The sequence below is a fragment of the Magnolia sinica genome, chromosome 6 (genome assembly GCF_029962835.1).
Source record: "Magnolia sinica isolate HGM2019 chromosome 6, MsV1, whole genome shotgun sequence".
Taxonomy (NCBI): Eukaryota; Viridiplantae; Streptophyta; class Magnoliopsida; order Magnoliales; family Magnoliaceae; genus Magnolia; species Magnolia sinica.
In genome coordinates, this window is record NC_080578.1 from 96,622,270 (window position 1) to 96,645,295 (window position 23,026).

Here is a 23,026-nt window from a genome sequence, read left to right on the forward strand (position 1 = left end):
GTACATTGGGCCCACCATGTTTTGTACATGCCATCCAATTTCGTGGAAGATGTGCACACATCTAGGATGAATGGACAACCCAAACATCACGCCATTCCAAAGCCCTGATGGGCCCACATGCCGAGCTGGTTAAAATGATTTGAACCGTTGATAGTTTTGGTTCTATCATAGATGGGCTATGTTCCAATAGTCAGGCTTCATTGATGAAGATACGCCATTGAATTTTGGAGCTGTGGAAATTTTCTTTTTTAGTGGTGTGATCAAAATTTCAACCTTTCTTAAGGTGGGCCGCGTAGAGTAGCATCAAGAACATGGATGGTTCTGATCATTGGATCATCTTAACATGGAGACCCCAAAGGGGCAACACATGCTACATAGAGATGAAATGTAGTAGTGAAAAGTAAGTCTCTTTGACTTGGGGCTTCATCTTGGCAGCCTGGAATTGGATGCAATCGAGAGGACTTGATTTAGGGGGTTTGGCAGCTTGGAATTGAATGGATTTGGAATCTTAAAAAAGAGAGGCTTTTGAAACTCTCTCCTCCCGAACCCACGAATCATGTAGAGAGGAATATGAATCCTCTCCAACAGCTAGATTTCAGCTAGATTTATTTTTATTTTTATTTTTTGTTTGAAATAACGTCAAGAGGAAGTATTTTAACCCCTTTTACAACATCTCTCTCACCTTTTCAGTAGAATCCAAAGCTCTTGTGAATTTCTCTTGAAATTGCGGAATCTATAATTTTTATATTCCATGTGATTCTAATTTCAGGCTGCCAAACACAACTAAATATTCGAAATCACATAGATTCTAATGGAATTGTGAATTGGATTTCACAATATTCCAAATCCAAGCCACCGAATGAGTCTTAAATGCTCTTGCTTTGATTTTAAAATCCTTCCCCATGTCCCCATTGGGAACATGGAATCCAAGTGGTATGGAATTGCATTTGGTTCAATGTAAATTTCATCCAATGTTTGGAAATGATTGGAAGGACTACTTAAATCCAGGTAGTTTTTAGTGGATTTCGAAATTCACTCATTCATGGACCCCACATTGATGCATGTGCTTTATCCACAATATCTATCCATATGTGCACTTTACACCTGACAATTTAGTTGCATATATATACACGTGACTGGCATGATGCATGTGCTTTATCCATAATATCTATTCTTATTTATTTATTATTATTATTTTAAAAAATTTTTACACACGCACCCATGATATCTATTCATATGTGCACTTTACAGGTGATAATTGAGTTGCATATGCATCCAATAGATGTCTTTAGTACCGAAAACACTAGGGCTGTTGATGGGGCTGGCCTTGTTCCGGCCTGGCTCACCACATGGCACAGGGAGGGACCTGATGAGGCCGATCATTGTCTTCCTTAGGGGATAACTACTCCAAATTCATGGAGCTTTCTAGACTCCTCAAGGAGTTTCCTCGAATCCACGAAAGATAAAAGCATGAATAATTTCTAATAAATTCCAAATAATTTGATTGATGATAAAAAACCAAAATTACAACTCTTTAAATAAAATTACAACTTTTTAAATAAGGATCTCAAACCTACGAGGGAGTTTTAGACTTGGAATCCAACTCGAATACCCTAAAAATGTGACTTACTATAAATAGAAAACTTACTATTTATATACAACCTCTATTCCTACTAAGAATTCATGGTTTTGGCCAAAAATAGTAAGCGTCCAATTTGGACAAACCACATTATTCTCCCAACTTTTCTAAGCCCTTTTCATGTTGGGCACGACTTCTACAACTCAAAAGTATCGAAAGTTATACTCGAACTAAAACTTACTATTTATAGTAAAAACGAAACTAAATGGGCCTTATGACTGTTGATCTGATGGAATCTCGCAAATCCAGCGTGGTCAACACAACAGTGGGGTTGGTTGGCTTACGTAGGTCACCCTACCCTAAAATCATATATAATATGTCGAAAAACTCATCCCGGTTTGCGAGATACAATTGATTTAAGCTTTTGACAGTCCGGATCGTTTCCGCCTCCGATCGGGCCTTCTCTGGTCCATCTTTGCCATGAAAGTGCCTGCGACCCGCTCTACATCACCACGGCAGTTCCATGGGCCTGGCCCAGGAATGCGTTCACACCCTGCAGATAAACAGGGCTGGGCCAGGCCTAGGTTTAGGACCATTTTCTATGGAATGCTGCAGTTAGATGTGCTTGGCCCTGATATTTGAACCCACAGTGGGGCCAGAAAATAAATCGCCCAGGTGGGGCCACCCCATTATTGGTAGCCCTACAAACACACTTTGGACTCTCATAGATTAACCAATGTAGCAAACTACAATCCATACATAAATGTATATATGAACACCAGAACATAAACTGTGTATAATCCATACACTACATTTTTCTCAAGCTTTATACAGAAGTATCATACAAATGCTTGGACGGAAAATACCATTTGGATATTTAATTTGTAAAAGCGGGTTTATTGATCCAAAACTGCTGATATTATGGGCCCCGCTGTGGACGGTCCAGCTTATTGGAAGTGTTCTTACCCTTCGATGTGTCCGACAAACAGACAAACAGACGGTTAAAAAAGAGATGTACATCACCAAATCCGCATTCAACAAGGGAAATGCCAAATGTTTCTATAGCTATGATCTTCAAATAGAGGGTTTTTTTTTTTTTTTTTAATTCATATGTCATCCATGTTGAGGCCCATCGTATCGACGGTTGTATCACGTAACAAAAGGCCCACTTGTAGCATTGTATATCACCAATTTACAAGTCTATATGTCAGTTCATCAAGCATATATTCACATATGGAGAATATGGAAATAGATGAGCAAAACGGTATTTATTGGTGAGAAATCATGGTTTCTAAGTACCTCTCCACATTGTCCAGCCCACAGAGCTCTTTGACCACCGGCATGGTTGCCGGGACCTTCATTTGGAATGTCAAAGAAGGATGATCATAGCTGTTGGTTGCAAGGAGCTCTTTCCTTGCTTCTTTGATGGCTTGTCTAGTTGCACAATGAATAGAGGCCGCTAGAAGCAACGGCGGCTCCCCAGAAGCTGTAAAAGATGACCGATTTGCTTACTAGTCATAACCCATGAACAGTTCAAAATCTTAACTAAGATTAAAAAAGAAAAGAAAATTATGGTTGTTTAGAAAACTTTGATATATAGCTAACTTTTGGTTGCATTTGGTAATCAACCCAAAATTGGGGTTGGTTCCGCTATTTCAGTGGAACCGATCCACTTTAATTTTGGGCCAAAGCACAAATATGGAAGTGCATATCTTGGCTTTTCTATCCATGTCATTAGTGGGATAAGACTGCAGCTAAAAACTTGAAAACTCGAATCGGCTCAATATCAAGCCAGGTTGGGTCAACTCGAAGTTGGATGAGGCTTGACTAGATATCAAGCAATTGAATTAAGAAATATTTAGAGTAATAGTAATATTTTTAAATAGTTGTGGTTAGGTGAAATACGTATTCCTAGCTCTTGGCATGTTGGTAAATGACCTTTGCTTTTTGAGCTTAGGTTGTGGGTTTGAAACTCACGGGTTTCTTTAACTTTTATTGCCAAAAAGAAAAAAAGAAACGAAAAGTTCACCAGCAAGCGGCTTGGGCCGTTTCACGTTGGGTCGACTGAGTCAGTGAGCCAATTCGATGAGTCTTTCCAAGTCGAGACTCAGTCACACTCATGCATGGGTTTCCTAGTGACTTAATGTAGCGGGTGCAAGGATAAAAAGAAAAGATCACAATAATCTTCTCAAGAATAGCCCTTGGTTCACAAGGAGAGAAATCTCTAAAAATGGTAGATAAAAATTGATATTATTGATGAAACGTGCTGCTTACAGCGTATCTAATGAGCTTATATAAGCAAAAAAACCTAGATACGAACTTGACTCGAAATAGGAATCCTTTCCTAAATACTTCTTGGAGGTCTGACTTTGAAATCAGCCATGCAGTCAGGTACCAATGGTGTGGCCCACCTAATGAATGACTCAGATGTCACAAAGAGAACCTTGTAACCGAATTTGATATTTCAAGTACATATCTCTTAGTGATATTTTGCAAAATTAGATGTGCTTTAATGTCAATTTCAAAAAAGAAAGAAAGAAAGAAAGAAAAAAAAATCTATGTCAACAAGACCACCTTTTAAGAAAATTATTGTATCAAACATGTGCCAGAGAAGCATGCCAGAAGTGTCAACGCAAATAATATTATTGAATGGTTGTTGATTCGCTTAAAACAAAGGAGCCTCAATTTATTTATTTATATTGTTCATTCAGTATTATTTATAGAGAAAATGATTAGATACGGACACATAACAGAAGTTCCCTATGGCGGAACCTTATCATAAGCTGATTACAATCAATTGGTGAGGGAGGGAGGTCCTATATGCATCAATCATTTAGGCGTGTGGTCGGATCAATTAAAATCCATTTCAACTCACTGCCCAACCTTGAGTGGACAATGATAATGTTTGCCTGTAGAAAATTCTCCCCGTAGGTGTTTTTCATTGTGTTTTTCACACACAGCACCACCACCACCATCATCTTAGCCTTCTCCCAACAATCCAGCATCGGCTTTCAATATTTAGATTGGCAAAACTTTTATGAGGGGTGGCCCACCAGACATCAAACTTCCTCTCTTACTCGGGTTATTTCATATGTGTATCCACTAATCATGTAGTTCTAAAATGAATGGGATTAGAACATGGGATTAGGTGGTATGGAATTGCATTTGGTCTGATTTACATTCCATCCAGCATTTGGAATCAATGGGAAGCATTTTATTAATCGATGGGATTTCTAGTAGAATTCGAAATCCACTACATCCGTGGGCCCCACGTTGATGCATGCGTTGCATCCATGCCATCCATCCATATATGCCCTTTACATGTAACACTCAAGTTGCATATGCATATAGGTGACTGGTTTGAGTCATGAAATCTGGTCCATTGATTACAATTTCATGGTCCACCAAACACTGGTTTCACTTAATACAGTGTTTTTCCCAAAGGAAGAATTTGATCCCAAATGTGGGATTGAACAATCAAAATTCCATGGTATTTCCAGACATATAATCATTGTGTAATAATGGTGTTAATCCTACCTAATGCAATTCAATACCACCTAATCCTGTGTTCCAAAGAGGCCCTTTGATGGGGACATCACGCGCACACGCACGTCGCCCCCCCATACACGTATGCAAGGAGAAGGAGGGCCCCACCGTCGATCTGGATCGATGACGACGTCCAGGGAGGGCTTCCTAGTTAGAAGACTGAGTTTTGGTTTGTTGGAGTGGGCCCTATAGTCAAGTAAAGCCCATTATGGGTTCTCATTATCGTGGCTCACTAGTCTGATTAATCTCATATTTTAGGTTTTGCTTATTAATGTTATTTAGAATATCATGGACGGTTTATATTTCTTTGATTAGTTTTTATTTTGGTTTACTTCATCGCCAAGTGATAGGTTGCGCACATGGTGCGAGTTTTGGGGTATACGGTTTTCTTATAAATAGGCACCCCTTGTAGCTTTTTTGGATTATTTAAGATTAATAAAAAAATTCCTGCATTTTTTTCTACTCCTCCAAGTTCCTAAGTTGTGGAAAAATCCAATTGGGTGCGAAGCCCTCCCTTCATCGAAGGGTTAACTACCGTGGTGCGAAGCCACATCTATCCCAATTCGCCCATCGCCTATCATCCATACTTCTCACTTTCTACAGCGATCCTCACCTCGAATCCATCAATTTTTGCAGCAGATCTTCTCCCTACAGCCAGTTTCTAGAATCTGGCCCTGCAAAAGGGCTGAAACTTCAGCGGAGCACCACGCACAACCCGTAGCTCGGATCGACCCGAAACTTGGGGGGTCTGGAGCCCACCCCTGGCCAACCAGAGCCAAGGAGTTGGTTTCCAGGTGTGGGACTCCCTGCGCACGTGCGTCAGGCCTGGCCCGCTGTCCGCACGCGGGAACTGTCTTCCAGTTCAGGTTTTCTTCCTATTTTACCCTCTCATACCTGTTTTTCATAAACTCTAACCGTAGATTGCATTATCCTTAATTTATTTGCCCATTTTCTTACCCTAGGGTTTCTTAAATTGAAATTGGTGAATCCCTTGGATTAGGGACTGATTGTTGTGCACGTGTAGACGATTATTACTTATCTTTGAGCATCGTTTGGTTTATAATTTTTTACAGATCCAGCCGTAGCCTGTGTAGGCCTGGACCCGTGCAGATTCCCCTTGTTTGAATCATATTTAATTTTGATGTTCTAAATCACCCTTAATTGAAGAACCATGATATTGCGGGTTCAATTGAAGCAACCACAAAAATAACAATGTAGTTTCCTCAATTCAACTTCCCTAGATATGTTTCTATTTGTTTTGTGCTTATCAGATGCCTTCCTATATATGAAAAAGGATGAGAAAGTGATACCTTTGGAAGAGAGTAGGCGTTTTTTGTGATGGCCGCTGTTAAGTATCTCGACATTGAATTCTTTGGGGATTGTGTCAATGGTTGGGACCTTGTATGTCCACGTTCCGTCCGAAACCACCAATCCATCTGAGTTTGATAGATACTCTTCCAGCATGAAAAATCCAATTCCTTGGACAAAAGATCCTTCAATCTGTTAAGGAGTTTATTCAAATGTAAGGTGTCTATGCATTCATATTAGTTGCAAAATAGGATATTCTAAACAAGGACAGAAAATCAGAGAACCTCATCACCATTCAAAGTTTGTAATGGCAATGATGAACAGGTAATGTTGTGCTCCTCTGGCATGAATGTCCACAGCCAAATACATGTGGGACCATGTTCATTGATGCATGGACATATACACATGCTTTTATTGTGCATTTTTAGGAGAGCCCAATAGTCCACCTAATATGGGTGTGAGAGATGGACATGCATGCATTGCATTAGAACTATGTCAGATTACTCAATGCACTGAAATGAACATGTGATTTTATCTTGTCTTTGAGCACAAACGTAGAATATCCTTAAAGACTACCACCAAATACATTTGCATGCATGAATGGAGTGATGCACAATCGCAAATGTAAACATGCATTCCGTATGGAAATACATGCATTTCCAAGCACACATCAATTTGAGCCAATGTTCAACGATGCATTGAGATGCATGTATGCTTCTATCAGAGGCCTTTAAGAACCCCAAGAGCCAATCTATTAGAACTGCAACCCAGTGTGCTTGCATGACTCCTAGAATGGGATGAAGAGCATGGGCACACGTTTACCATGGACACATATCCCATGTGCTCTTCATTGGATAGGCACAACCAATGCATCATCATGGCTCATGGAACAGATAAAAAAAAAGAAAAAAGAACGGGCCGGAAAATAAATACTTAAACAAGACTAGTATAAATAGCAGTTGATTGAGCTGACCTGTCCTAAATCCACAGCAGGGTTTAAGCTCTGTCCACAGTCATAGATCAGATCTGTTCGCAAGATTGTGGTAGCACCTGTAAGAAGATCTATCTCCACCTGGGATCACAAAAACTTCCAATTAGTATTCAATCAATAGATGCTCATAAATCACAAATTTTATCAGAAACTTGGAAGTGTTAAGATTCAAAACACTGGCAATCAGCATTTCAAAATGTGTAAGGTAGAGGTGAAGTGCTTGGGCCTCTGGCCACACAAGCCTAAGCTTCAGGTGGAAATCTCAAAATTTTTTATTTTTTTTATTTTTTTATTTGCAATAAAAATTAAAGATAAAACAGAACATTACAGAAAATTATGAAAAATGCAACATGTTACCATTTATGAAATAAAAATCCTGTCAATGCCACCTAGTAAAATAAAGAAAAGGGCCTCTTCAATTTTGGTTGTTGGTCATTGTTTGTCTGCTGAGTTGGTTATTTGTCCGCCAAGCTACTCGGGTTATTGTTAGTCAGTAGTTGCTGCAAGTTGGATGAGGTCGAGTGGTGGTATGATGGCAGAATGAAGTTAAAACAAACCAAAACACTAATGACTTGAGTTCAAGGGAAAAACAGTTTTACCCATTTAAGATTTCTGCTTTCCTCTTAATTACATCAAAGCATGGTGCATTAATTCACTCAGAAGGGTGTAGTAGTCATTTAAATATAATGATAAATCAACAGTGATAGAGTGAGAGACGGGTGTTGAGCATAAACCTCAAAGCTTGAAGCATGTGTCTCAAAGCAGTAAACCATGACGAACTATGGTTATACTTGCCCTCGTGGCGTAAATCTTAGATGCCATTTAAAACATTGATGGTGGAAAAGGGGCCATGAATTACCTCGCTTACAGCAGCACCATAATTTAGATACTGCATGGAACTATAGTCAGGGTCCCATAAGGTATGTGCTGATAAGTTCACCGCTTGGAGATTCGCCTGCAAAATTGAACTTGTAGTGGAGTGATAAGTTCTCTATTTAGATATTAGCATGAAAAGTAGAAAGGGTGACGCCCACTTATCAAATGAGAACTGGTAAGAAACAAATGGTCGCATGGTGTACCCATACCCACATAGAGTACAACTCCCATTGCAAACTGATCACAGAAAGTCAGATGTGGTTTCAGAATTTCGAAATAATCACCTGCAGGATTAGAGTATCCCAGGAAACTGCACCCATTTGCTCCTGCAACCTTTCCTTAAGCGGCGTAAGCCTTTCAACCAAGATATTGCATGCAACCCGAACTGCTTCGCCACTTGACTCTGATGTGGTGCTCCCAGCGGTCCATCCTCCTTGCACTAGACTCAAAGTATCGCACTGAATGACTCGAACTCTTTCCAGAAGTGCTTGATTTCCATCACTCAATAGCTGAGCCAGAGCAAATGCCGTAACCTGCTTCACTTTTGTCCACAGCCCCTGTCCTAACTCAATCCCTCCAACTTCAACGACAATTGAACCATCATTGAGGATGCTCACTTTGCCCGGGGTCGGTCTCAGCCGCACTCCATACACAATGGGTACGCGAGAAATGCCCCGTTTCCTCCATTTGTTACAACCATTGAATTGCTTGATTAATTCAGTCCTGTGATGGAAACTTGCGGATGCAGCCAACTTATCCATAATTGAAGGTAAAGTATACTCAGCGGGTTCGCCAGCGCTACTTTCATGAAACAACTGGAGGCTTTCGAATGAATGCAGATTCCTTTTCCTAACCAAATCGGGCTCCATGGAAAGAACTGAAGCAACATGCTCGATTACAACTTCGGCAATGTAGGCCCCTTGTAACTCTCCTGGGGCCCGCATGGCTGACTTGCTCGAATGATTTGTCTTGCAGATCTTAATGTCAAAAGAGAGAGCTCCCCAATTATACTTCTTTAATGCTCCCACAATATTCGATGGCATGATTGGGCTTATATCTTCAGTTATCCCTGCATTGAGTAATATATCGGTATGTAGAGCTGTAACCTTCCCATCAGAATTGAAACCAACAGAGTAGTTTATCTTCATTGGATGCCGTCCCCCAGTGATTATCATATCGGTTTTGCGATCTAGGTAGGTTCGGACGGGGCGGCGTAACTTGTACGCTGCAAGTGCACACGCAGCCATAACCTAAACATTGCACAGTCCCATGATTGTGAGGTCGTGGATGCATGCAAGAAATCATTCGTTAGTTAACTGAGACTACATATTGCAAAATGGATAGCTTAGTACAACATCGTTCTCTAATAGCTGGTGGCCCATAAAGTGTTCACTCCCCAAGTATAGGGTTGTGATGTAGTAATAAACTCGGTAAGACCGAGGTCGAATCCACAGGGACTGATACCTGTACGTTATCTAAAACCAAGTAGAACTAGAAATAGACTAAGATGTGATCTAAACCAAATAGAATTTAAGAAATAATTTTGGAATAATTATCTAAAACTTAAGTAATTCAGAGGAAGGAAACTATTAAACTGAACTTCCTTTGATATAGTTGTCAAGAGATTAAAGGTGTATCAATTAGAATGGATTCCATCACCAAACCATGCCCAGGAGACAAAGTAAACAACATAATTAAACTAATTACCAACCAATCAACAATGTATGAGGGTTAGGAAGGATACCGTCATCCGACCATGCCCAGGAGACAATGGTGAACAAAAGGGCTTACTGATGTCATAAACATATAAGGAAAGGAACATGCTCAAAGTTATCGCAAACCCATTGTAATTTTAGTCACAACAGACCATTAAAAACTAAAAACATTCCCTTAATTAAACTAAAATCAACATCAATTCAGTCTAAACAAAAGGCATAAGCTAAGAGTCTCCCATCACGCTACAAGCTTCACCTCTGAGCCCTATCTAAGAGGTTTAACCCATCATAGACATGGTGGGGCTAAAAGACTCTTTAAAGGAAAGAAATAAACAAAAAAATAGAAAAGGAAGAAAAACTCTTGATGTCGGCCTGTTCCACGCCTCCATGGCTGCTCACGACCCCCTTGGAATTGAATACCCCCTCTCTCTTCTTGTTCTCCCTTTTATAAGTGTTGCCACCGGTGGCTGGAGTCGGTGGAGAGTCTTTACGCATCACCGTGCGCATGCAGAAGAACAACGCAAATCAGCTTGCGTTTGGCTTGAATTTCTGGACAGTGGACGTCCCATCTTTGGTTCTGACTGCATGGCCATGGTCTTGGCCACCTGATGCAACGTGTGGACGGTCTGGATCAGAGATCCGACCGTGATCTCGTGCACAAAACGATCGCCAAAACCGGACAGCGTCCGGATGCGCGTATTGCGTAAGAAGTGCGAAATTTTGGATTTCCGGCGTCAGTGGGGCCCACGATTGATGTTATAGGAGAGATCCGATCCGTCCATTGAATTTCTCTCGAAATTTCAGTTGGGAAGGTGTATTTTTGACCTTCTTTTGATGTGGCCCACAGGATCTTTTATTCCGCCGTCCATCCTGCGTTTTGGAATATCAATAGCCACCTGCTCTTCATTCCGCGATTCCGACACCTAGGCCATGTTTATAGGGCCCTTTTACCCTTGATGGACGATCCCGATTATCTGGAACATGGACCATAGTGGCCCACAAATTCCGTCCGCAAGCTCTGTTGCGAAACAGAGCTTTCACGTCAACGCTGTGAAAGCTGGTGGGCCCATAATCAGTGTCAACTTGGAAATCCACCACGTTCATTGCAATCTCCTCAAAATACCAATTGGAAATGGCTGGTTTTAATCCGCTGCTGATGAAGCCCACGAGATATTTCACTCCACCGTCCGTCCTGCATTGGTCGGTTGAAGACGTGTTTGTGTGCACATGGGACGAAAAGGAAACCTTGGCATGGGTTAAAGCTCACATTCGGACACCATGGACGGTCCAGATCTAATATATAAGTGATGGGTGGGGCCCACAACCAAGAACCGGCGACCGACGTCAAGACGCTGTTGCGTTTTGATTTTTGGAAGAAGAAGTCGGTCAAGGGTTGGTTTGACCGACTCTTCGTTTCGGTGCACGGCTAGTGCACTTGTGCACTATGCACATTCATACTCCAGCGGGGTCCATTATGATGTTTTCGAGAAATCCGCTCCGTCTATCCGTTTTGTTAGCTCATTTAAACGGTTGAGACCAAAACTGGAGAATATCCAGATATCAGGTGGGCCCCACTTAAGGATTTAAGGGGCTGATCTGTCCGTTGGGCCACTTTCATAGTGATCCAAGGGCTGAAATTTTACGTGTACGGTTTATTTATGGTCCTCAAGCCACGTGTGAAGTTTCGAACTGATCAGATGGTGGGAACCCTATGATCTTGCATTTTGGACACTTTTCAGGCCACTTGAGCTTCGATTCCTCGATTTCTGCGGACCCCTGGTGTATAATTTCGTCGCTCTTGGTCTTCTGGAGTCCGTCCCATGCTTTAGTGTCATCAGATCGGTAAATCTATGCTTTTTAGTGTCCTTTCCCAGTCCAAGCTCATGAAGACGCCCTGCATCACAAATTCAATTAAATTAGGCTATTAAACGGTGTCATGCTTGTAAATCCATGCAATAAATGGGTCTGATATGCAATATTTGACCCTCAACATAAAGTCCAAGAGAGAAGTATACACTTGAAAAAAGAAAGTAAATGGAAAAAAAGAGAACAAGGTACATTGGTAAATGTTAGAGAACTCTAAGGAAAGAGTTCCACGCAAGTAATTCGAGAATTTTGAACAGTTCACTAAAGATTCACATTCAAGAATTAGTCATGAATCATTCAATAGTTAAGCTTCGTTTGGCTCGGCCTGGAGGAAAAATAATACACCACTCTAGGATTTCTTCTCTTATTCAAATTTACAAAAATCATGAAAAGATAACTCATGTGCACACAGAAGAGAGCCCAATTTCATGGTTTTTGGAAATTCTACTTAGAAAAAAAAATTCCAAAACCTCAATTATTTTTCTCTCTCCTGAAATGGCCATGAGCCACATGTGGCCTCAAAGAAACCAAAAGGAGGGGGAAAAAAGGACCTGGTTCGGTAATGAAAGAATCTCTAGCTTTTCCCAAAATCAGAAGCTAATTTAACTCACTGAACTTATTTACTTTTTTCCGAATCCAAATCTTGTAACAACCATTTCGAGTTCAACTCGGATGAATCATAGTAAAAATCACCAAATTTATTACAAAAAAGGGGGAATCAACATCTCTACTGATATTTTCATCAGAGCCTAAAATACCTCAAGCCTTGCTAAACCAAGTGGCTCATTCAAGTTCATGAATAACGTTCATGCATCAGTGTCATGATGCTTAAGAAGACATCAAGATATTTTGGTTGCTTATGGAAAGGTTAGGGAAGTTGTACATTGGTAACATTCTAGGGTCTAAGACTGGAAGACTACATTTGAAAGCAATCTACATCTATTCAAACAAATAATAGAGAAAACAACAATGTGTACAAAATTCATGCTCAATGAAAATGATGCTAATGATACTCACAGCTAAACCCCTTAAGGCCTTCCCACCAAATCCTCCACCGACCCTCCTTGTAATCACACGAACGTTATGGTCGGGAATGCCAAGGCATTTTGCAATTACACGGTGTGCGATCTCAGGGCATTGGGTTGAAGTGTACACCACCATGCAGTTATCTTCATCTGGTACAGCAAGTGTTGTTTGCGTCTCCATATAGAAATAGTATTGAGATCCAAGTTCAATCTGAAAACCAATGCTGCATTCATTAACATGCTTATGGACTATGAAAAACCTACTTTTAGAGATACACATCACCAAAAGAAAAATCTGCATTTGTATACCCAATTCAACTAAATTGGAATTCATTCAATTCATTAAAAACGAGATGACCAATGTGCAGCAGTACTATTTTGATAACTAATGACAACAAAACCCCTAATGCAAATTTATGCATCTGTACTTGGACTAGAATGATACTAATTGCAATTCAGGAAGTAGTCTACAAGGAACAGAGTTAGGCTAGTACCACATTGCTCATGACTCCTTATTGAAGTGAATTCTAGCAATTCAGTTCAGCTGAGCTTTCGAAACTCAATCAAGTCTTCGAAGAAGTTACTGAGTTGATTTGATCAAGACAGACATAAAATTAAGGGGTTGCTTGGCTTTTGAGAAGAGCAAAAGAACTCCCTCAAATACCCGGAAAACTCAATCCAGTGAGGAAGATAAATAAATAAAAAACATACTGGACCAGAAGCTTTTAAACTGAGAAAACTCAATTGAGTACTTGAACCGAGCTTTAAGTCACGTTGGTCATCCTTACGTTCAAGTCAAGTTTCGAGTTTTCTGACCTTGATAAAAAAGACACTATGGCCATGTTTGGAATCCATGGATTCCATACCAAACAGCAGAAAAGGAAAAGGATTTTCCTCTGATATGATGATTTGTGTCGTTCACATAGCAATCAAAACGGTGGATTCCAGCAAGCAAGCATTACACTTTTCCATATTCGGATTCTTGGCTTGTGAGAGGAATATGAGATTTCCACTTTGCTCTTCAAATAAAAAAAAAAAAAAACACGAAAAGAAGAAGAGAGATTTCCACTTTCTACCCAAACAAGAACTGAAGATTGTAAACTATGTTTCAATAGTTTTTCATGGAAATCAGATATCTATTTTCTTTCCTTCCTTTTGCCTTCAATTCAATGTATAACACGCCCTAAAGTATAAGAGAAATACCTTAGCAGAGAGAATCTTTTGTTCTGCCTCTGCCATTCCTTTCGAGAAATCACCAACTGTTTTTGGGGAGAGCATAGGAGGGACCTCAAAAAAACTGGATCTTTCAACAGCCTCTTCTACAGTTAAAATGGGAGGTTCCAGGTTTTCCGTGTCATAATCAACTGTCGCTTGCTGAGCAGCCATGTTGGCATATCTCTGTGTTTCTGCAATCTAAACCAACCATTCCATTAACTATGAATGTGAAATTGAAAAAAATGTACATACATGAGAGAGAAAATGTGCACGAATGACAGGCCATCGAATTACCACGAAACCAAGAGGTTGACCCGCGAACTCGGTAAGATCATCGGCAAATAGAGGTTCTTCACCAAACATAGACATAGAGCCTATGTTAACCCCTCCTCGCGGAATGTCTTTGACAGAAATAACCTTAATGATTCTTTCACTTGCTGATGTGGATTTGAATCCAATGCCCTTTACACGTGCCAAAGGCCTTGTGCTATAGATGAGTGCTCCATAAAGGCAATCCTTGGGAGCAGGAATGTCATCTACATACACTGCTTCACCTACATGATTTGATCATAAATATTCAAATGCTGTTTTTAAATCTCTCAACAAATGTACGCTTGTTTTATGTATCCATTTATTTTGCAAAGAGTTAGGGGTGTGACTTGGCGGGTCGGGTTGGATTAAGGCTCGACCCGACCTCAAGAGGACCCAACCCACAACTCAAATTCCAACCCAAGGTTCCTAACTCAAATTCCTCTATACTAAACCCCGAACTGACCTGACCTGACCAAACCTGACCCAAAAAACATATGATTATGCCCAAGTCCCAACCTAACCTAACGCAACCCTAATTTTTATGATTTCAAATCGGGTTGGCATTTTCCAACGCTAACCTAAACCAAGGACCCCAACAACCTGACCCGAAACCAACATGTTGTATGATTCATTGGAACCCAATTCATTACTGTTAGAGTACACAGCTCTGTGCATACCTGCAGAGCACCATATTGACGGCGTACAGTTTTGTGTTTTCTTGATGAAGATCATATTGATGTATATCTCTCAGTTACTATCCTTTAGTTATCTTTTAAATATATTTTGGTAAAATATCTCTTTGTATACAAAAGATTATCTCTGCAATTAGGAAATCATAAATAAAGGATTCTTGAGGAGGAGAGAGAAGATATTCTCTCCTCTACTTTTACATATTTCTACAATTAACATATTCCTGGTCTAATTTAAGACAAGGACACATGCATCCATGTCCAACACAAACTCCGAGGTGTCAAAACAGGATCATGAAACACCTGATAAGTTGACAAATCTAGAAACTGAATAGTTATATGATAATATTGAAATCTAGATAGTTATATAATATTAGTTCTTAAAATCACAAAACATAGTATGTTACCATAAATACATTGAAATTAAATAATAATATAAATACGAAATAAAAAAGGGGGTTTGATAAGCCCACATGTGTATAAGGCAGACTGCCTTCATGCCACCATATTTGCTAACTAGGCATCTGGGTGCAAGATCCCAAGTATCCATCAGGTGTACTAAGGTGCAGATCCCTAGCCCAAAGATCAGGTTACTCCATTCATCATGTGGTGATAGTATAAGAGAAAAGTCGACAGCCTAGAAGATACTGACCAAATTTTGTTTAGCCATCCATTGTTTCATAAGATGTAACCCCCAGATCAGTGGAAGGACCTGAATTTTGGGCAACGGCATTGATGGACTGCTTAGATCTTGCATACTTGTGCCACATTGGATGGCTGTAGAAGGGCCACATTACATGTGGGTTTAGAAAACCTCTAAAAGGAGTAAAAGATAAATTGAAGTTTTTCCATAATAGAGTCTGAAGGAAAAGGGAGTGTCCTCTTACATAGCAGCATAGAGTTACCGAGTTTCAAATAAAGCTTCATGATCGAGTTGGAATAGTAAGAAACAGTGTGTAGGGAAACATACCAGAAGCTTGAATCTCAGCCCCCACTTTTTTAGTAGGCTCACCCACTGGATGATGCTCTTTGCTGATTTCTATAACTTGCTTTGCAGATAAGAGCGGAACTGGTCTCTCCGGATGGTCTTTTCTATAAGAAAGATGACCGTTTTCAGAAGACTCATCTGCCAAAACATTCGAATATCCATTGAGGCCACCATTTTGAATTTTAGTGCTATCAACAACATTGGAGATCCTCATCCATAAATCATTTTCAGGTCCCATTGGAGCTTTGACAAAGGGTCGAAGGAAATCAAAGAGAAACCCAACTGCCAAACTCGATCTGTAAGCGGCATGGGAAGTGCCTTCTGCAGGTACAATGGTTGCTCGAAGTATTCTGATTGCCTCAAGCAGCACAGCCGGAGTAACAGATTTCCCGGATAAAAATTCCTCGACCTTACTTGCTCTGATTGCATGCTTAGTCCCGTAAGCACCGAAAACCAGCCGTAGATTTTCCAAAACAAAACTTTCCGACATTTCTTGGGTCGAAACAGTAGCTAAGAAAGCTGCATTGACATAAGCCACTGCATTTCCAAGGGGACGTGGAGAGGCTCTATAAGTCTCAAACAGCAATTTGGTTTCAGATGAAGAGTTTCTTATCGAATTCCAGCTTGGGATTTGAATGCTTAAAAGTAAGGTTTTCGGATCACATGGAGGCCTTTGGAGAAAATCCTCCAATGTAAGCAATACCGCTTCTGAACCAGTATGGATGTTTAAAGACGAACTGGCTGCGAGAAGAATGGTAGCCATATCCGAGGGGAATGCTTTTCGTTGCGCCATGATTATATTACCACCCAAACTAGCGGTATTTCGGATGTTTTGAGATGCAATCTTATTCATATGATCTGCAATTTTCATAAACACCAGTCTTTCATTGGACCTTGGAAGACTCTCTCTCTCTTCCCTTAATGCTTTGATTGCCTTGGAAATTGACAAGGCAGCTCCAATTTCAATCCCTGTATTGTCCCTTCTTATAACTGAAAGCTCAGGAATGTGTCTTAGATCTATGTATTTATCATATTTGACTGCTTCTCTGTAAATACCGGCACTTGTATTGCCAACAACCAATTTCACCTGGTTTCCATTCTCAGCTACTTCGGATTTCAACAGGTTATGAAGCTCTTCAACACTAACAGGACTATACCAATTACCAGGAACTTGCAGTTTTGTACACATAAAATCACTAGGATTCTTCATTGGCGAGTCAGTAAAGCCATTCATGGATGCTTTGATTTCATTTTTCAGAAATTCTGGAAATGTACGGATCCCTCCACGACTATAAAACGGTAATCCATTCGCATTTACATCTGCATTCTCCCCCTTTCTCCAGAAGGAATTGAGACCCAAGTCTTCCATATCAACATCTGCTGCAAAGCTTTTGCAGACATCGGCAATGGGTCGATATCCTGTGCACCGGCAGAGATTGCCTGCAATAGCCTTCTCGGCTTCAGATGCTGTGATCTTTGAAAATCCGTCGGCAGGGGCAGGCCTTTCGGTTTTTTCAGCATTAACGAGTGCTGAAAAGAGAGACATGCACATTCCGGGAGTACAGAAGCCACACTGAGAGGCATGGAAACCCGAAAACCTCTGATGAATTGAATGGAACCCATCTTTGCTGTTTCCAAGGCCTTCGGTTGTCGTAATTGAACAGCCATTTATACTGCAAAGAAGAGCCAGGCATGAGTTCACTGTGAACTCTTCGACTTGGTCCTTTATAGGATCATACTTTGACAGAAGAACAACACACGCTCCACAACCACCTGCAACAGAAAAGATACTAAATTTTCAAATGAATACAGCTGTGTTGAAACTACATTATCGTGATCTTAGAAGCTGCATTCCCATCACCATTCATAGTCTTGTCCCAGGCTCCCAGCTATTTGGGGTTGGTGATTCTCATGATTGCTTCGCAAAAGTTATAAAATTCGCTACCTGCCCAACATCAACGCTCCTCCTTCATCCAAGTTGGGACCCACTGATTGATCCTTTATCCAATATGTTCTCAGGGATCACATATTGTAAGAAATTCTAGTATTAAATAATCAATAGGCTATATATATGCCCATTATTTACCATAGACACTACCAAACCAATAGGGAAAAAAGGTCCCATTGAAATCATAACCTTAGAATCTACATGATGTAAGAAATCCTAATTTCAAAGAATCAATAGACCATACCATGCCCCTTAATCATCATGAACAGTACCAGAACCCAAATGAAATCTATACCATCACTAGATTTATCGAAATGAAAAGAAAAATAAAGAAAAGATGCAAACTACAACACAGAGATTTATGTGGTTCCCTTACATTTCACACTGATCAACTATGCTTAAAGGTAAAAAACGAAGTGTCAGCCCTCAATACAATAATCTCTCTCTTTCTCACGGCAGAATATGTATTACCCCAAACGAACGGGGGTTTACATAAAAATATTGTGTGAAATTACAAAATTACCCTCTAGGCCAGTGACCCCCAACAAGCTTAGCATGGGGCTCGACCCGTGACAATGCTGGCTGGATGAATAGTACATCTCTAATTATCAGTCTCCACGGATCATAACATCATCTAACTCGAGGGTGTGAGCTAGAGAAGGACGTGAGGTTGAGCACCGTCTTCCTCAGGGGGATAACTGTTTCGAATCCACGGAACTTCTCTGGACTCCTCACAAAGAAACCTCGAATCCACGAGGAAAAGAAAATAGAAATAATTCTAAAATATTCACAATAATTTTATTGACAATGAAAAATGAGTTTACAACTCTTTAAATAAGGCTACAAAGCCTAGGGAGAAGTTTTAGAATCATACTATGACTAAAGCTCCTAGAAATCGCAACTTACTATAAATAGTAAACTTACTATTTATAGGCGGTCGTGATTCCTACTAGTGCGCATGGTTTTCGGCCAAAAATAGTAAGTGTCCTATTTGACTGAACCATGATGTTCCCCTAATTATCCTAAGCACTTTTCATGTTGGGCGCAACTCTAAAGCCCAACGGATGAAGAGTTATACTCAAACTAAAACTTACTTAAAATAGTAAAAACGAAATTAAAACAGGAATTCGACCGTCGATCTGACGGTATTTTGCAAATTCGGCGTGCCGGGTTGGGTGGCTAGAGTAGCTCATTCTACCCCAAAATCATAGATGGTATGCTTGATAGCTCATTCCAGTTTGCGAGATATGCCCGTTTTAAGTTCTGACGATCCGGATCACTTCTGCCTCCGATTGGGCCTTTTCTGGTCCATCTTGGCAGTGCCGCTAGTGCTAGTTGCGAAGCTGTTGACCGTAAGAGAAGGGGAAGAAAGAAAGGAATAAAGGGAAAGAGAAATGATAAAAAGGGAAAACAGAGAAGAGAGTGAAGAATAAGAAGGGAAGGAAGAGGAAGAAGAGAACTAAGGATAGGGAAATCATAACTTTGATACCATGTTATTTTTGAAGAATTACGAGCTCACTTATTTGATTAAAAAAGGATTATATATATATATATATATATATATATATATATATATATATATATATATATATATAGGGAAATGGTATTATGACTTCCCATGAGGTCGAGCTGTGTGGGTCCCACTGTGATGTGTGTTGAAAATCAACACCGTGAATTTGATGGGTCCCCTTTAAGTCATGGGATATCCCACAAATCAGCCGTATATGGAACTCAGGTGGGCCATACCATCTAAAACCATGTGAAGACTGCCTAAAATATATAAAAGCACTTGGTGGATCACACCTTTGTATTGGATGCGGTTGAAACTTGGTCTGACCCCCTTATCCAAGTGGGACACACAATGGATGGGCTGGATTTGTGAACCACATCTTGGTGGGCGCAATAAATGATTATAAATATGTTTTAATGGGAGGGTAACCCCCCTCAACTATTGTATGATTGACTTGACTTTCAATTCTGTGGCCCACGATGGAATGGTGCATCTGACCGATGGGGTAGATTTTCGACACACATCACGATGGGGGCCCACACAGCTCGACCTTATGGGAAGTTCCCATGAGGTTGACCTCATCGTGCTATTTCCTGTATCCCAAGGGAGTGCTAAAGGAACACACACATACCAATCTCTCTCTCTCTCTAATAAAATCCAAGTTAACGTTCAAAAAATACAATACATTATACGTATAATTTTCTAGCTGTGAGAACTTAAAACTTTAAAATTAAGCGGTTTTGATATATGCATTAAATGATGGTCATATGGAAACATTATTATTATTATTATTATTTTTAATAAAACGGTTAACATTCTAGGTTTTATGCCAATCAAAACTATCTAATTGTCTAGTCCAATTCGAGTTTTAAAACACATAACCAACTCCAACAATTCAATAAGAATTGGAAAAAAATAAGGAATAAAGGAAAGAAGAATAATCTAATAAAAATCCAAATAACCCATCTCAAAAGGCTTGCAAGTGCAAAAATAAATAAATAAATAAAAACCAATACCACCTTCCTCCATACAAAAATTCAATTTTCCAATAGAATATATGAAAAAATTAAGAGAATTTTATAAAACATCACCTAATTAATATGAAATTTACATTCATTTATCTCTTTCAAAAAGGCTTTTAAAAAGCTACCTCATTAATCAATATAATTATCATTCTACTACCTTATATCACAATGGCCGTGTGAGCAAATTGGTATGGTTCCTACCATGATGTTTATGTAAAATCCACCCCAACTACTAGGTGTGTCACCCCATGTTAGGCCAAGGGCCCAAAAGTGATCTCCATATGTGATTTTGACGGGTGGCCCAGGTGAATTACAATAGGGTATTATTTTTGGGCCATGAATCTATATTTTTGGGTGGAATCTAATAGTTGGATTGATTTTATATAATTATTTTGGTGGGCCTTGTAAAAATCAAGCATGGATGTGTCTCTCTAGCCCACCAGAATCATAAGTCAACCTAATTGTTTTGTGTATGGGCTTGAAGTAGGGCTAAATATCTAATTATTGGAGTGGATATTATGTAAACATAACAGTGGGCCCTTTCAAAATCAGAGTGTCGTCCAATACAATTCCCTTTTTCTCTGAATAATCTCTAATCTAGGTATAATTGGAGAGGCCCCGACACTCTTGATTTTTTTCATTTTTTTGATTGTGCCATTATGATGTGTACATGAAATCCACTCCAAACATTAGATGTGCAATCCTGTCTCTTGTCAACAAAATGACTTGTCCACTCTTGATTTTGACAAAGTCTACTGTGATGATTATATGAAATCCACTCCAACCATTAGATGCCACACCAAAATTTAGATTTAGGTCCTAGACATCACGCCCATCCGTGATTTAAGTGTGTGGTACTAAGCGAAACAGTTTGGAGGGCAATGGTTACCTTACACCTTTTCCAATCATGTGATCCACCTAAATCACTGATGGGCCTGAGTTTTGGTCCCTTGGCCTAACGAGGTGACACACCTGCTGGTGGTCGGTATGAATTTTACATAAACATCACTGTGGGCCCACCCATTTGCGCACATACCCACCCAACCGGAAGGCAGTGAAATAATCATTATATCGATTAAAAAGTACCAGAATATAAATTCACCGGAATAATAAGAGGTACCGGAATATAAAGGTACCAGAAAAAATGTACTAAAATATAAATATAAATAGACCAAATATAGAAAGAACAGAAGACAATAAAATAAAAATCCAGAATCTTAAAAGCCTTGCATGCGTAAGCACAAAAATACTAGTAAAAAAGAAACACTCTACCACCTTGGAAAAACCACAATTCCTAATATATATATATATATATATATATATATATATATATAATACAAAATTCAAAAAACCTATCTCCCAAATATTCCATAACTGCATGAAAAAAATTAAAAAAAATCTCCACTTCCCTACATAACCCACTATCCCAAACTAATCAAAATTCAAAATTCCCTATAAAAAAAATGGGGAAAAAAAAAACAAAGAACAAAACAGAACACAATAACATCACCATGAAAATCATTCATGCAAGAGAAAAAAAAAACTAAAACTAAATCAGCATCAAAAAAAAGGAAGAAGACGAAGAAGAAGAAGAAGCTAACCTTCTCCACACCCAAGCTTAGCTCCTGTGTAATGGGTTTTAGTCCTTAGGAATTCAAGAAGTGTAATCGATGAATCTTCGATCCTCGACAGCTCCAGTCTCTCTCCATTCACTGCAAAAACCAACTTCTCCTTCTCTTCTCGTCTCTCCATTTTCAAATCTCTCTTTCTCTCTCTCTCTCTCTCTCTCTCTCTCGCCATCTCTGTGTAGAGTGGACCGACCGAGTGGACTGGTTCCTATGATAGTTTACCACCATTTAAAATGGTACTGACTAATCCTCCTCACAAGTGGCACATACGTAGAGATATCCAGACCTTCTATATTGTGGGAAATTTTCTTAGGGAGCATATCAAAATCAATCTGACTAAGAAGCCATAACTATCGAATTGATGGGAGTTAATCTGAGAGTTATCCCCAGTCCAAGAGAAAAATCAATGGTTATTATCATCTTATCATAGTAATTTATGGGTTTTGGTCCATTCTAAAAATGGGTCCGACTTTCGGCAGTCTTGATTTCGTAGAACTCCCCCAAATCTATGGTGGAAGAGTCACCTTAACTTTTAAACTCGACATTTGGGCAGTCTGGATTTCATAAAACTCCTCCAAGTGTACAGTGGAAGAGTCACATTAAGTTTAAAAACGGACATTTAGGCAGTCTGGATTTCCTAAAACTTCCCCAAGTGTACGGTGGAAGAGTCACCTTTAGTTTTAAAACCGACATTTGGGCGGTCTGGATTTGGTAAAACTTTAGTAAGTGTACGGTGGAAGAGTCAACTTAACTTTTGAAAAAGTGGTAAACTATCACAAATTTCTATTCTTCCAGGTGGCGACTT

At 39.7% G+C, this 23,026-nt stretch overlaps 1 protein-coding gene across 2 annotated transcripts; it reads right to left on the reverse strand.

Moving 5' to 3' along the window:
* Positions 1-2,611: 2,611 nt before the first annotated feature.
* On the reverse strand, positions 2,612-22,394 carry LOC131249179 (indole-3-acetaldehyde oxidase-like). Of its 2 annotated transcripts, none has more exons than XM_058249795.1 (10): positions 22,195-22,394; positions 16,093-17,883; positions 14,416-14,675; positions 14,110-14,319; positions 12,899-13,117; positions 8,585-9,550; positions 8,284-8,379; positions 7,407-7,505; positions 6,436-6,625; positions 2,612-3,065 (listed from the first exon to the last, which is right to left on the reverse strand). In XM_058249795.1, exons 1-10 carry the CDS (start codon positions 22,391-22,393, stop codon positions 2,848-2,850), a joined length of 4,248 nt encoding a protein of 1,415 aa, XP_058105778.1. In that variant the 5' UTR covers position 22,394; the 3' UTR covers positions 2,612-2,847. The 2 variants fall into 2 exon arrangements, with proteins under 2 accessions (XP_058105778.1, XP_058105779.1); XM_058249796.1 differs by lacking the exon at positions 22,195-22,394 and adding an exon at positions 18,582-18,665.
* Positions 22,395-23,026: the final 632 nt, after the last annotated feature.